At 40.4% G+C, this 14,145-nt stretch overlaps 1 protein-coding gene across 7 annotated transcripts in view; it reads left to right on the top strand.

The window, feature by feature from the left end:
- The window catches only part of Phactr1 (phosphatase and actin regulator 1), a 463,994-nt gene that overhangs the window by 13,127 nt on the left and 436,722 nt on the right, over window positions 1-14,145 (top strand). For all 7 annotated transcript variants that reach the window (XM_013110659.3, XM_013110663.3, XM_013110665.3 and 4 more), the window contains exon 3: window positions 8,646-8,792. In XM_013110659.3, the coding sequence (XP_012966113.1) occupies window positions 8,646-8,792 (147 nt within the window). The remainder of the gene's footprint in view (window positions 1-8,645; window positions 8,793-14,145) is intronic.

Consider the following 14,145-nt stretch of genomic DNA (forward strand, 5'->3'; position numbering starts at 1 on the left):
CCCAAGGATTGCCAATAGGCCAATCTGATAAAGACATTTTCTCAATTGTAGTTCCCTCTTCCCACACAGCTCTAGCTTGTGTTGAATTGACAAAAACTAATCAGTACATTGATGTTCCTATCTCTGCATGGTATCATCTCTTTGTAACGTGACTCGAATAACTCAAGCTAACACCCTTTACTTTGAGGTGACTCCCAAATTAACAAGGCCAGCAATTTGCTACATGAGGCTACCACCAAGTATTTCTCACCTTTCTGCACACTGAACATGAATCAGGGATAGGAAAACCTTAAGACTTTAAATTATGTCATTAATTACCACCTGTATTTAAAACCAGCCATGTAGAAAATGCAAAATTAAAATTATAAGGCTTGCCATTACCTGTACTGTTGAATGAGACTTGGAATGTGACTTACATGGGTTGACCAGGCATGATCAACATTTAAATAACAGAAGCTGCTTCAGTAGCTGTCCAACTCAATCCAACATGCAAAGCCCGAAACACATTTTCCTTTCTGTATCTAGCATGCTTTAGCAGCCAGCCCCCAGCCACTAGGCACAGTGTCTACTTTAAGAAACCAGGAGGAAAGGAAGCAGTGAACATTTGTTGTCCGCCCACCATTTGTCAGGCTCTGTGTTAGGTGTTTTACATTTATTACATAATGATTTATCCTCTCATGGCCCAGTGAAAGAGTTCGTCTTATTTCTCATCTGCATATAAGGGAACCAAAGCTTAGAGAGCTAGTGTTTTAAATAAATCTGACAGGCATTAACCCTGGAATTATGCCAAGGTTTAATGTCACAACTATAGCCTTGCTTTGGACTGTCAAGTAACAATAGCATTCCATACTATTAGTCAACGTTTGTCAAGATTAACCTTTGCCAAAGACTTATTAAGGATTGTGTGTTTGCATCCTCATGGAGACTGTGGGGTGTGGTGCTGTGTTGGTCTCATAGATTCACAGAGATACTAATGAAATCATGAAACTATAAATATGGGATTTAGATACAAATTCAGGAAGGCTGACTTCACACCTGTATTTTTAAGCAGTACTTCATGCTTTCTGAGTGGAATATAATATTGTCATCATCTCCCTTATCTATTCATGCGAAGTGAAAAACACTAAGCACCACAAGGTTGACAGAGGTAAACAAAGAGGGCAGAACTAACTTTCCTACTGGTATAGAAGTGTGGGACTGGGAATCAGCTGCAGAATTTGGGTGGCTTGGACATGCAAAGATGGGACAAAGATAAAAGATTTTTTTCCACCAGAGAAAGAGGTTTTGTTAATGTCTCATGTGAATAAGCAGTTTTCAAATTAGGTACTTTCTTTCATAAAATAAAACAGTTCCCCCACCCCCAGAGAATTGCCAGACTGGTATTAGGGTAGTTAACAGTCATGCATCCCTCTATATTCAAGTATCCAAGCCTTAAGGAAGACTCAGATCAAAGTCACTAGACCCATATAGCTATAGAAAACAGGGTTACCTCAGTGCCCATACATGGTCTTATCCTTTGGAAAGCCTCCTTCTACTGCATTGGGCAGCAGGAGTGTGGATCTTATGGTTGTCAGGCTCTACTCTGAGGTGGATGGCATACTCTTAAAATTGTACAATGGGGAAGATTTCAATTGGTACTCTGGTAGAAGGATCCTGTACTGTATCTAGAACCTGGGCAGAAAGGGAGAAGAAGAAGAAGAAGAAGAAGAAGAAGAAGAAGAAGAAGAAGAAGGAGGAGGAGGAGGAGGAGGAGGAGGAGGAGGAGGAGGAGGAGGAGGAGGAGGAGGAGGAGGAGGAGGAGGAGGAGAAGAAGAAGGAGAAGGAGAAGAAGAAGAAGAAGAAGAAGAAGAAGAAGAAGAAGAAGAAGAAGAAGAAGAAGAAGAAGAAGAAGAAGAAGAAGAAGAAGAAGAAGAAGAAGCCATACCTTCTCTGTTAGGGACTCTCATAAACTCAACAGAGAGAAAAGAAACTGATTGATGTCAGAAACATGTGAAAGAGATAGCTCCTTTAGTGATGAGCTGAGGAGAGAGGACTAAAGGGCACCAGTGACATTTCTGCATGTTCAAGTCTCTAGAAAAGGATGGTATGCATAGAAAAGAAAAATGTTCCAGGAGCTACATGCCAAATTTAGCAGTAGCAAAACCCCAGGCTTGGTATGTTTTTGTTAAACCTGCTCGAGATGTAGAAGTAACCACACAGTGGCCTGGATTGGTATTGCAGTCAATGACGACCATGTGGCATCGCTCACATTTTGTGTTTTCTACAGGATAATTTGCAGTAGTGACATCTTAGAGGGTTAAATTGTGAGGTCTAAAACTGCTTACATTTCTAACTCTTGTCAGATATGCCAAATAGTGCTTCATTCATGCAGCCCAGATGCCTAATCTGTTTAAATACAATACACAAGATTCAGTTTTACACAAAATGTCAAGGGTCTTCAATTAATCCAAAACAAAATACTCATAATACCATTACTGTTTGTCCACAGACTCATGGCTTACCTAACAATGGTAATTTTTCATAATTTTTTAAGAAGGGTGGGCCCACATCTCTATTCAGTCTCTGGAAATTCTAATAAAAAGAAGGGAATGCAGCCGGGCGTTGGTGGCGCACGCCTTTAATCCCAGCACTCGGGAGGCAGAGGCAGGAGGATCTCTGTGAGTTCGAGGCCGGGCTGGACCGACAGCCTCCAAAACAATACAGAGAAACCCTGTCTCGTAAAAAAAAGAAAAGAAAAGAAAGGAATGAAAGAGAAAGGAATGAATGAATGAATGTTTGTTCTAGATTTATCCTCTTGCCTGTATTATTTCCATAATTAATCCACCATCAGTTTATCTCCCATCTATCCATCCATCATTGATCTAAAGAGATGTGAATATGTGTAGATAGTTATTTTATAACCACAGTGCATTTACTAGCTACAGTAACATTTTAATATAGCCTGTTCCTTGCCTTTCAGTGTAAGCTGACTGGGCCTTAATGTACCCTTCCACTCCAGGATGGAATCCAGACCAATGTCAGTCCAACCCAAAGTTGTGGTCTAGGATAGCCCAGTCTAGGGTCAGGTCTCTTTTGTTCTTTTGACCCTAGAATGTTCCTACACCCTTAAGTTACCCTTGTGGCATCATCATTTGTGAAACACACGATTCTTCTTTCCCTTTTTAATAGGCCATTCCTAATTCAATGTTGCCTGTTATATTCTCATGATGAGACTCAAGTTTGCTCTTTCTAGGACAGAATTGTTCAAAGGCTACATTACATTTTTCTCTGGGTGTTATATGTAGAGACACCCTCTACCCAATTGTCCTTAACCGGAAGTGGCCCTTTTTATTGCTCAGGCAAAATATTGTCCAGCTTCTACCTTGAACTTAATAGCTGTGGGGGAAGAAACGTTAAAGCCATAAAATCACCCTGCTCTTCCTCAAACTGTCCTCTGGATTTAGCATGGTTTGTCTTGATCACCCCCCACCTGCTTGCTTGATACTCATAGTAATGGTTACAAAATGATGTTTTTTACAGTATCTACCTCCATATTAATAAACTGGCTCTTGGCATTCCACTGAGGAAAAAAGTAAGAGCCTTTCTTTTCCTGCATTCATTCATTCATTCATTCATGCATGCATGCATGAATGCATTTTTACCAGTTCTCATTCACTTACCACCAGGACTCACACATTTCTTCTTTTAATGTAACATCTTTCATTAGTGGATGTCATAGACTTTTGTTTCCAAATTATCCCAGGTTGGTTGGATGTAAGCCTCTTCAACCCGGCTTTTTATTCCTGTGATTTTATGCTTTCATTTTAACCTTTATCAAGGCACAATAACTGCTAGCAATTATTTTATTCCTTGAACACATTCCAATAAGTTACCTTTTTATATTGTCAGAGCAGGGTATTTAAAAAATTAAAGGATCGAAAATCTATTTTCAACAAAAGAGAAATGGAAAAAAAATTAAAAGCTAAACCCACACATAAAAAATAGAGAATTCTTAAATAAATAGTTAAAAATGATAAGCCTATATATGGTACACAGACACATTCAGACAAAACACTTATACATATAAAAAACATTAAAAATAAAAGTAAAAGTATAGGTACTAGATATATTTAAGGTAATATCCCCAAGTTAATGATCAAATAAACAATAAAAACCACCACAAAATGTTGGCATAGTGTAATATTAACATTCCCAAAATGGTCCATCACTAATAAATAATTTGCATCCATTAATTTGTTATTAATAGTATGTTCTCATCAACATTTAATTCTTATCTTTAAAAAGTATTACTCAAATTAACTTGCATATCTTAATTAGCTAGAAGCATTCTACAATATTGTTCTTTAGTGATAAATGTCACATCTTCACCATATGAATAAATACAAAATGTGTATAATAGGAAGCTTTTTTAGAAGCTTTGCTGAAAACTACCATCACCGCTCAGATCAAGACTGGAAGGTTATTTTACATTCCAAAATATGCTTTGTAGTGGCCTAAGATAGTACCTAGGGCACACAGAACTTACTCATCAGCTTCAAATAAATGGGCACATTCAGTATTTGCTCTTTTAGAAAGCGGCTTCGTTTTCAACATTAAATCTGTGAGATTCATCTATATATTTGTTCATAACAATAAATTCTTCTTTTTTGTTTTTATGTAGTATGACAATGAAGATAAAACAATTTAAAAATTTAATACTATTTTATTTATTCTTTGAAAATTCACATATATACACATATACATATGTATTACTTTGATTATACCCACCCACCACTGCCTCCACCCAGCTCTCAGCTACTGCTTGCCATATTGTTTGTCTGTACAATTTCACATCCTCCTTTTTTGTTGTAACTGATAATCTCTAGAGTCCAGTTAGTGCTGCCCAAGTGAACACAGGTATGAGGCCATCCACTGAGGTGTGAGCAGTCTATTATCAGTAACCATGTTGCCCTGAAAAGAGTAATTTTCCCTCTCTCAGTAGCTACCAGCTGTCAATAGCCCCTCCAACAAGGAATAGGTCTAGGAGTCTCTCATTATCCATAATCTTATGCAGAGAACCACCAGCCCTGTTTGTCAGTCCATGCAACAGGCATGTTTAGAACTCAACACTCCATCTGCCAGTTCATACATTCTTTATGCCCCAGTTTCCACCATATTCCAACTTTGAATGAATGAATCTTAAACAGATGATTATCTGCAACGGAGCAGTCACCATTGGGTAGACATGGCATTTTGACTAGTTATAAGTCTTTACATTAACCACTACCCACTACACAAAGAATCTTCTTTGACCAAGGTTGAGGGCAACACAAATCTATAATCTTAAACATAAATATTTAGAAGGCAGCTTCACTGCATGTTCTCTTAGCAAAACCGCAGGAGTAGGTTTTTGCCTTGGGTCTATGGTCTTTCCATTGGCTACTGACCAGAAATGAAAACTCTTCTATAGAGCAAGCCTCATAGCCAGTCAGAAAGCAGTTGGTTACTTATATAACTATTATGTCACTATTGCACCAATGAGAATATCGTGTCAGACAGACCAGCTTTGTAGGAGGCAGGTCCAGCACTGCATGAGATAACTGATGTATTTTCTCCCCCGTCAGTTTGTGTCACCTTCTGGAACTACATAAGTTCATCCTTTCCTATATTACAAAGGTATTCTCATCCAAGTCGACTGTTCAAGTATATGTCTGTTTTTAGGTCTTCCATTGATCTATTTATCTTACATTAGTTTTGTATTCTGTACTGTCATAAATCTTAGTGTCTTATACTGTAAATTCATTCTCATTTGTCAAGATCATGATTACTGTTCTTCCTTTGTATTCCCATATGCATTTTAGAATCAGCTGTCAAAGTTTCTTTAAAAATGCTCAGACATGTTTAGAATTATTTGAATGTATAGTCCAATTTTAAAAGGCCGATGCCTTAACATTGATTTGCCTTTAAATTGATGCAAGTTATCATAATATATTAATCCTATTACCCATCTTATTTAGGTCTTCTTAATTTATTTCCATGAAGCTTCATGGTTTTTAATGTAGAATTATTATTCATTTTTGTTACATTTTCATAGATATTCATCTATTTTAAAACCATTATGTATGGTTCATTAATTTTTTATTTTCAGGCCACTGAGATAGTTCTGTATAAGAATCTTGCCAACAAACCTGACAACTTGTATTAAATCCATGGAACCCACACAGTGGAAAAAGGGAACCAACTCACAAGTTTTCCTTTGACCTCCATAGTCATTTTGGTAGACCTTGTGCACCTTGGAACAGGCATGCTCAACCCCTAAATAAATTCATAAATAAAATATAATTAAAAGTACAAACATGGCCGGGCGTTGGTGGCGCACGCCTTTAATCCCAGCACTCGGGAGGCAGAGGCAGGCAGATCTCTGTGAGTTCGAGGCCAGGCTGGACCGACAGCCTCCAAAACAGAGAAACCATGTCTCGTAAAAAACCAAAAAAAAAAAAAAGTACAAACATATCCAGTGATATTGTGAAATTTATTTTAATATACTCAAGGATTCTGTGTATGCACACTTGTAACAAATATGACTAGTAAAATATTTGTTCTTACTTTCAAATTAATTACCTCTTACACTTACTTATTTTGCTTGCCTTATTTATTTATCCAGGACCTCTAATGAAATACTGAATCCATGTAATGAGAGTCAGCATAGTTGGAACAGTTTTAATAATCTAGCTTCTCCATCTCATCCTTCATTCTCTAATTCAGGAGGTTCTCCTTGGGGACATACAAAACCCACAGCTCAGTAATGGTGGTGCACACCCGAAATGTTAGCACTTGGAGGCTGAAGCAGGAGGATTGTAAGTGTGACAACAGCCCACAAGACCCAGGAAAACTATATTTCAAAACAAAGAAACAATGATCAAGTCTCACCTGATTCTGATGTTAGGGTATTCTAGATGGACATGCTGCATAATATTTTCAAAGGATAAGTTTTATTTACCCCCAAGAACTTTCCCTGTAAGAATTTATCACCCTCATTTTCTTTGTCTTCCTGTCTCTATCCTCATCTGTAGGAACTATGGCTATATAAAATACTTATTTGAGACCCTAGTACTTGACTTCTATTTCTGGTTCCGGCTCTGGAAATAATATGCATGAAGGTTCTGGAATTTTAACTATTTGGCTGGCTGTACAAAAGAAAGCATTGTACTTTACTGGGTCAGCAGAATATTTTAAAAAGAACCGACTACCATATTTTAAATTTTCTGCTTGGTAATTGTTGGGGTCACAACTGAATTAAATTCTCTGTATGCACATTCTCATATTCACATAGGTCCCCATACAGTCATATGGGCCACATGATTCTAAATAATTTATCCGTGAAATACATGTGAATACTATTAATCAACAGGGAGACTAACAGATAGCATGATATTTCTTAAATACAATTACTTATAATTATATAACAAAGGTAAATACCTCTTAAGAGGTGGGCACTTATTAGACTGAAGAATAGTGATATCAGGACAGAAAAAAAAAAGATCCTGTGTCATAAGATTCAGAAAGACAAACATACAAGAGTTTAGCCTATCAATAGTTTCAGTGGTGGCATCAAACAGGTTCTGATCACACCCCCCAGAAAACCCTCTGGTTCTTTTGCTGTGTTTTGCGGAGTGTTACAGTCACGGAGTACACATGTTCAAAAGAATGCAAGTTCCTTTGATCGCTCCCTCTCCTTCAGGAACAATGATGCAGAGCTGCCAAAGAGAACCCCAATGCAAGCATTTTTATTTGTATTAGATATAACCAAAAGCAAAAGTCGAAGGCTCATTTAGTAGGTATTAGTGTGGAGACAAGCACACCCTACAACTCAGTGAATGTAGAAGGCCATCGGTTTTGTGAATAAGCCTGGTCTACACTGAAAATATCGATTACACAAACAATCCTACCAAACTTGACCACTCTCCCCCTCCACATCTCACCCTAGATTGTAAGGGGCAGATAAGAGAGCCTCCAAATATGCCATTATCTGTTTTGAACTTCATTCGGACTTCTGGTTGGGAGGGATGGAATGGAGAGGATGTCCTGGAATAGGTAGGTGCCCTGTCCCAGGGCAAGAGTGGCAGGCTCCAGGAGTGGCAGCAGGGATAATAAAAGCCTCTGTGGTCCTCCAGCAGCTCCAGACTAGAGAGTCCCCTGAGCCTCCTGAGCTTGAAAAGAGAGAAAGTATATTTGGCGGGAGAGGACACAGTGCTGACTGGGCATCTTGGCTTTGGAGTCTTCCTATTCGCATTAGCCTATCTGTGCCAGCGGATGAAACAGGGCTGCGGCAGGAGGCGTGGTGTTGGCCAAGAGTGCTGACCCTTTGGCCCAGCGCTGGGACAGGAGTTAGGAGGAGCCCTGGGCACAGAGGAGGGCTAACCTGATCTTGCTCCAGTCCACCAATCCTTAACGGATTTTCTTTCTCTCTCTTCACCCTTTTCTCTGCTTTCTTTCATTCTTTCTCTTCCTCTTCTTACCCTTTTCCCTCTCACCCTCACCCTTTCTGCCCCCTTCCCCTCCTCCCCCTCCCCTCCCCCTTTCTATGTATGTGAGCCTCCTCCTTTCCCCTCCTCCCCCTTTCCGCCTCTCACCCTCCCCCTCTCTCCATCTCCTTCTCCTCTCAGCTCGCCGGGCGACCCTGCTCCTGCCTCCCACATTAATGGCGGCTTCTTCGGAGGATGACATAGACCGGCGGCCCATCAGAAGAGTCCGCTCCAAGAGCGACACGCCATATCTTGCAGAGGCCAGGATCTCCTTTAACCTGGGGGCAGGTAAGGACGCCCCTCGCCTTCGTCTGGGTGTCTGGCACCTGCTTCCTTCCCTCCCTTCTTCCTGGCCCGGATAAGCCCCCGCCCCTCCCTGGTGCCCCCTCCCTGCGCCCTCCTGCCCTGCGGGTGCCCTGCTCTTACACTCTCTCCCTTTGTGTCGCCCGCGTGGGGAAGGCGTATGCATGTGTATATGTGTGTGTGTGTGTGTGTGTGTGTGTGTGTGTGTGTGTGTGTGTGTGTGTGTGTGTATTGCAGAGGTGGGGGAGGGTAGCGCGTAGAGCTTTACACCCAGCCAGTGACACCCACGCGGGCTTTCCCCTTCTAGGAAGAAAAGATTCAGTGGTAACAATGACCCCAAGAATCACCGGCGGGGTGGGAATGCGTGCGGCTGTGGGCGGAGACGATGGCAGGGCTTCCTGGGTGAGGCTGTAGCTACTACAGGGTGGAACTTGTTGGTGACATTCAGACTCCGGTGATTTTGTCTGGAGGGTGCCACCGCACCGATGCGGGGGGGGGGCGGGGCTGACCGGGAACAGAGACTGCAAAGCCACATTGGTGGTAAAGATGAAAGCATGGTCCACAACAAGCAGCTGGGTGATTCCGAGTGGCCCAGATAGAATTAAGTGAAAAGAGAGAGTGGGAGAGGAGAAAGGAGAGGGCCCAGGAAGGAAGGAAAGAGGAGAAAAGGAGGGAGGGGAGGGAGGGGCAGGGTAAATAAAGGGGACAGAGAGATTCAGAGTTACTAGGCTTCAGCTGTGTGCCTCAGGCACCCAGGGTCACCTAAGAAGAAACACCTGTCTGTCCTTTACCTGCTGCTGCTCCACACTCAGTGGAGTTGCTGTCTCTGAAGTTTTCACCACTAACTTCACAGAGCACTTCTGAATGGCTGCTAACCCTCAGCCCTACCTGTGCTCCTTCCTCTGCAGGCTGCCTTCCCTAGGCAGAAAAGTACTGGGAGTTTTTCCCTTAAGGCTCAACTTCAAAATAAGTGTTAAACATCAGACAACACTTTCTTTAAATTTAAGAATTGAATTGGGGTGTGTGTGTGTGTGTGTGTATGCTGGAGCAAAGAATAAGTATGGAATGCCCTGTGGAGAAGAAGAATTTAGACACAGAACTGTTGCTTAGTGAAAAATATTCACTCTCTGAGTAAGCAACTTTTTGATGACTAGGAAAATGGGAACAGACTGGGCCAGAGCAACCAAGTATGTTTTCTTCTTAGTGATTTGACTCTTTAAACAACATGCATGTGGTCATTTCTTAAATGGTTGCCTCTGGCTTTGGGATTGGAGGGGAGAGACTTTCGGTATGGAGTTTTGGTCATTGTTGGTTCTGCTCTGGGAATCCCTGTTTGCATCTTCCAGGTCTTCCACAGACTTGAAAAGTGTTCTCTCAGGCTAAAGATACCAGGAATTATTGATGTCTTCAACTTAGTAGAAAAGAAAACAGACCAAACAAACAGTTAGTAAAGATGGTTTGCCTTCCTAGCAGTGCTATTAGAAAACAATAAAAGAAAGCACTAAAGAAGGCTATCAAGTTTCAGCTACCACTCAACCACAGATTCAAACCAATGACTTAATTTTTATTCTGGTTAAATTGCTCTGGAGACCAACACTGACTCTTCATCTCATCTGAAAATAAACAAGCCAGACATGGACCCAGTCCCTCCTGTGTGTCCCTAAAGGTACCACTAAAAGCACAGTGAACAAGACCACCATCCTTTAGAGAAAATGCTGAAGGCAGTCACAGCTCTGTAAGGAGTGCTGAGGAGCTGTCCGCATGTCCTGGTGCTGAAGGGAAGGCAGCGCTATGACTGCTTGAGGGATAAGCAGTGAGGGAGTGCTACTGTGATTTCACTGATGAAATCCTGGGGAAAATATACTCTCCAAAAACATTTCCATTCCTCACCGTACCATACACACACTACTGCCTGTTTGCTGTGTTTCATGACTACTGCTCCATGTTCAAATAGGACTTTTCCCCTTCCCCTCCCTAATGTTAGAATGCCTGCCCACTCCTGGGGCTTTATTTTCCAGCTGGTTTCTGGTTGCTTTCTTAACAAAGTAGATGCATTCACAGATGTGCCTTTCTACCACATTTAAAAGTAATTGTAACCCCTGATTTAAAGGAAGAGACAAAGCAAACAGCCTTGTTTATCTCCTTAAGCAGAAAGCTGTAATTAAGCTATTAGTGTCATTATCAGGGCTGCTGAACAGGGGAGGCTGTGCACTCCCAATAAATTGTATAATGTGGGAATAGCAAGAATTTCATTTGCCTTTAACAGCAGTTTACAAACAACTAGTCAGGCAAGCACTTCTCTGCTGTTTCCTCCTTCCCCCAAACACAAAGCTATTCTTTGATATTTCTGAATAAATTCTCCCCCTTTTAGAGTGCTTCTGTCAAATATTTGCCTCCCCAACCCCAATTATTGTGTATAAGTCCATATTTAGTATTTTACACATTTTTCTTGATGATTATGAAATCATATGGGGGTACAAACACCTTACACCAACCCATATAGCTGCTGAATGAAGAGGACTGGATATTTTGAAAAGTAATCAATTACTTTAGCATTATTTTGACTATACCCTGTCCCTGACAGAACTTTATCATTTTGGGAACAAGTCCAAGGTTTAGTGTAGGATATACTTTTTCATCTACACCCTCACAATCAGATGTGTGTAACAAAACATGGATCTTTCACAACTATGTGGAAATGCCAACTTCAGATGTATCTAGACTGAGAGAACAGAGATTTTCTGAGCCATGTCTTTTATTTGACCAAAATAGCCCCTTTACTGGGTTTTATGCTACTGATCAACATTTCGGAGTTACAAGTATTGATAAATGGGTGCTTGTTGAAGATAATGTCAGTGCTAAAGAAATTGAAGACAATGTATTTACTGCCAGGCATATAGACACCAGTGGGAGTGGGTTGCTTATTCTCCTGAAGAAATTCAAATTTGTTGAAAGGATATTCTATAACAGGGGAGTGTGAACATCACTAACATTTACCTTGAGATTATTTATCTTCTTGCCTTATGAAATCATTCGTTCACTGAATTGAAGAGGCAAGTACCTCCTTATGCTTTCTTATCTGTACATTATGTGATATAGAGTATTTGGTAAGTAGGTGACACTAAAACTGAAGGTCTATAAAAGTGTGCAATGAAGTGAAAGAAGGGGTTGTGGAATGGGAAAGAAGTAAAGCATGTATACAGTATCTTAAAGAGATGTCAAATACAAAATTCTAGCTTCCTCCTGGTTAATTTTAGACCATATGACCTGCTCTGCCCACATAATATGTGGCACATAGAGGATATGGTGTGTTTGTGTGTATGTGTGTATGTGTTTTACACACATGTATGTATGTGTGCAGGTGCATTGTGCAGGTGCATGTAAGAGGCTAGAGGACATTGAGTGACCTCATTATCCCTCTCCACATTAGGCCTTTAAGAAAGGAGTAGTAGATCTAGACTTGTAGCCACCTAGTTCCAAGATCATCTAGCCAGTCCCCCGCATCCCATAGCTTTGGTTTTCTAGGTGATGTGCAGCTATACTTCTTATGTGGGTGTTAATATGAACTCAGGTCTTCATGCTTATGTAAAATGGTCTCTTTCTCTCCAGCCCCAGGAGGTGAGCTCTTCTTTGATACTGCAGAATTGCTTTGTATCTCTGAATGTTTTAAATGGATAGCATGGTCACCCTCAGCATACTTACATTTTCCATAGGACCAGGTTCTGCTTTTGTTCTTGATATTGCAGAGGAAAGACATTTCTGACTTCACTGCTTTCTTCTACTCTAACATGTCCACAGGATAAAAAGGAGTCCTCACTGGCTTGTGGTAACTTAAGAGTAGACGGGTCAGCTACATTCAAGACTTTTAACCTCTTCTTCATAATTAAAATTAAATACTATTGTATAGATAATAAAAATCCAGAGATAGATATTGGCGGTCAAGTTAAATATCAGAGACGCAAAACAGCCAAGCTACCAGAGAGCTCTTACCTCTACCAAGGCTGGGGGAATCCTGTCCTCAATATGGCTGGAGACTAATTGCCAGGTCTGAAACCCTGCTCCTATCTTATATACCTCTGTAGTGTTGGGATTAAAGGTGTGAGCTCTGTTTCTATTTTTAGACTGATTCACTCTCATGTAGCCCTGGGTGGCCTGGAACTCACAAAGATCCATCTGTCTCTGTCTCCCGAGTACTGGGACTAAAGGTGTGTGCCACAATTGCCTGGCATCTATGACTGTGGCTAGCTTTGCCACAGGCAAGCTTTATTGTGCCATAAACAATATATAACCACAAAATTCTATGCAAGATGTATGTTTTCCTTTTATCTTTTTAGATGATTAGGGAAGGCAAATTTATAAACAGACAAGCCACATGACAGGCAAACCTTCAATATAAAGTTTTAAAATTCACAGGGAGTGATACTTCTAGGCACTTTCCTGGCCACAGATTACAAAACATCTTCCTTTTCTCCACTGGCACATGGATTGTCATGAACAAATGAACTGCAGGTTATAATAACAGCAGTTGTATATCAATTTTTTTACAGATACCTTTTATTACTAAAGCAAACTATTTTTCAAAGAGACTTGCAGAGTTACCCTTTGATCCACATAAGTTCATTTTTATCCCTGTTTAGTGTACAAACGAAATAGTTAAAATTTATTATAGTTACTATTTAAGTAGAAACTAGAGATGATTTGTTAAGGCTAACCTTTTCTTTCCTTAGCTTAATGAAGTAGAAGAGAAACATATACAGTACAGCCAGTGTGTCATGTGAACACAGTAAAACCTGAGGGAACCACTGGCCCCAGGTGCTGTTCAGTGTATGAGGCAAAGGAGACTCTGGCATCTTCATGGTTTGTTTCATCACATGGACCAGTCACTTTGGAAAGTGTATGTGACTTCTAGAGGGGAAGAGTGCCACATCGACATTAAGAATTCTTTAATTTATAAATCTTTAACATAACAAAGGCTAGTTAAATATGAAATCAGTTCTATGGTCTTATCCAATAATAGTGGATTTGTACAACTTTCTATATGAGTTTCCAAAAGCCAACAGGAATGATCTCACAATAGTATCTCTTAAATATATATGAATGACTGGGATGTGTAAAAGCTTGCAAGTAGCTTCATCTTTTCCCACCCCATTTATGTACTGTTAATCATCTGCAGAATCTCTACTGGCAAAGTAGCTGGGCTATGACTACAGACATGGCGTGTGTGTGTGTGTGTGTGTGTGTGTGTGTGTGTGTGTGTGTGTAAAGTATTCTGAATAAAGCCCTATTATCTCTGCAATACAACCAAATAATTACATGTTGGTTTAATATTAAAATCATG

The sequence above is a fragment of the Mesocricetus auratus genome, unplaced genomic scaffold, assembly GCF_017639785.1.
Source record: "Mesocricetus auratus isolate SY011 unplaced genomic scaffold, BCM_Maur_2.0 Super-Scaffold_100013, whole genome shotgun sequence".
Lineage (NCBI taxonomy): Eukaryota > Metazoa > Chordata > Mammalia > Rodentia > Cricetidae > Mesocricetus > Mesocricetus auratus.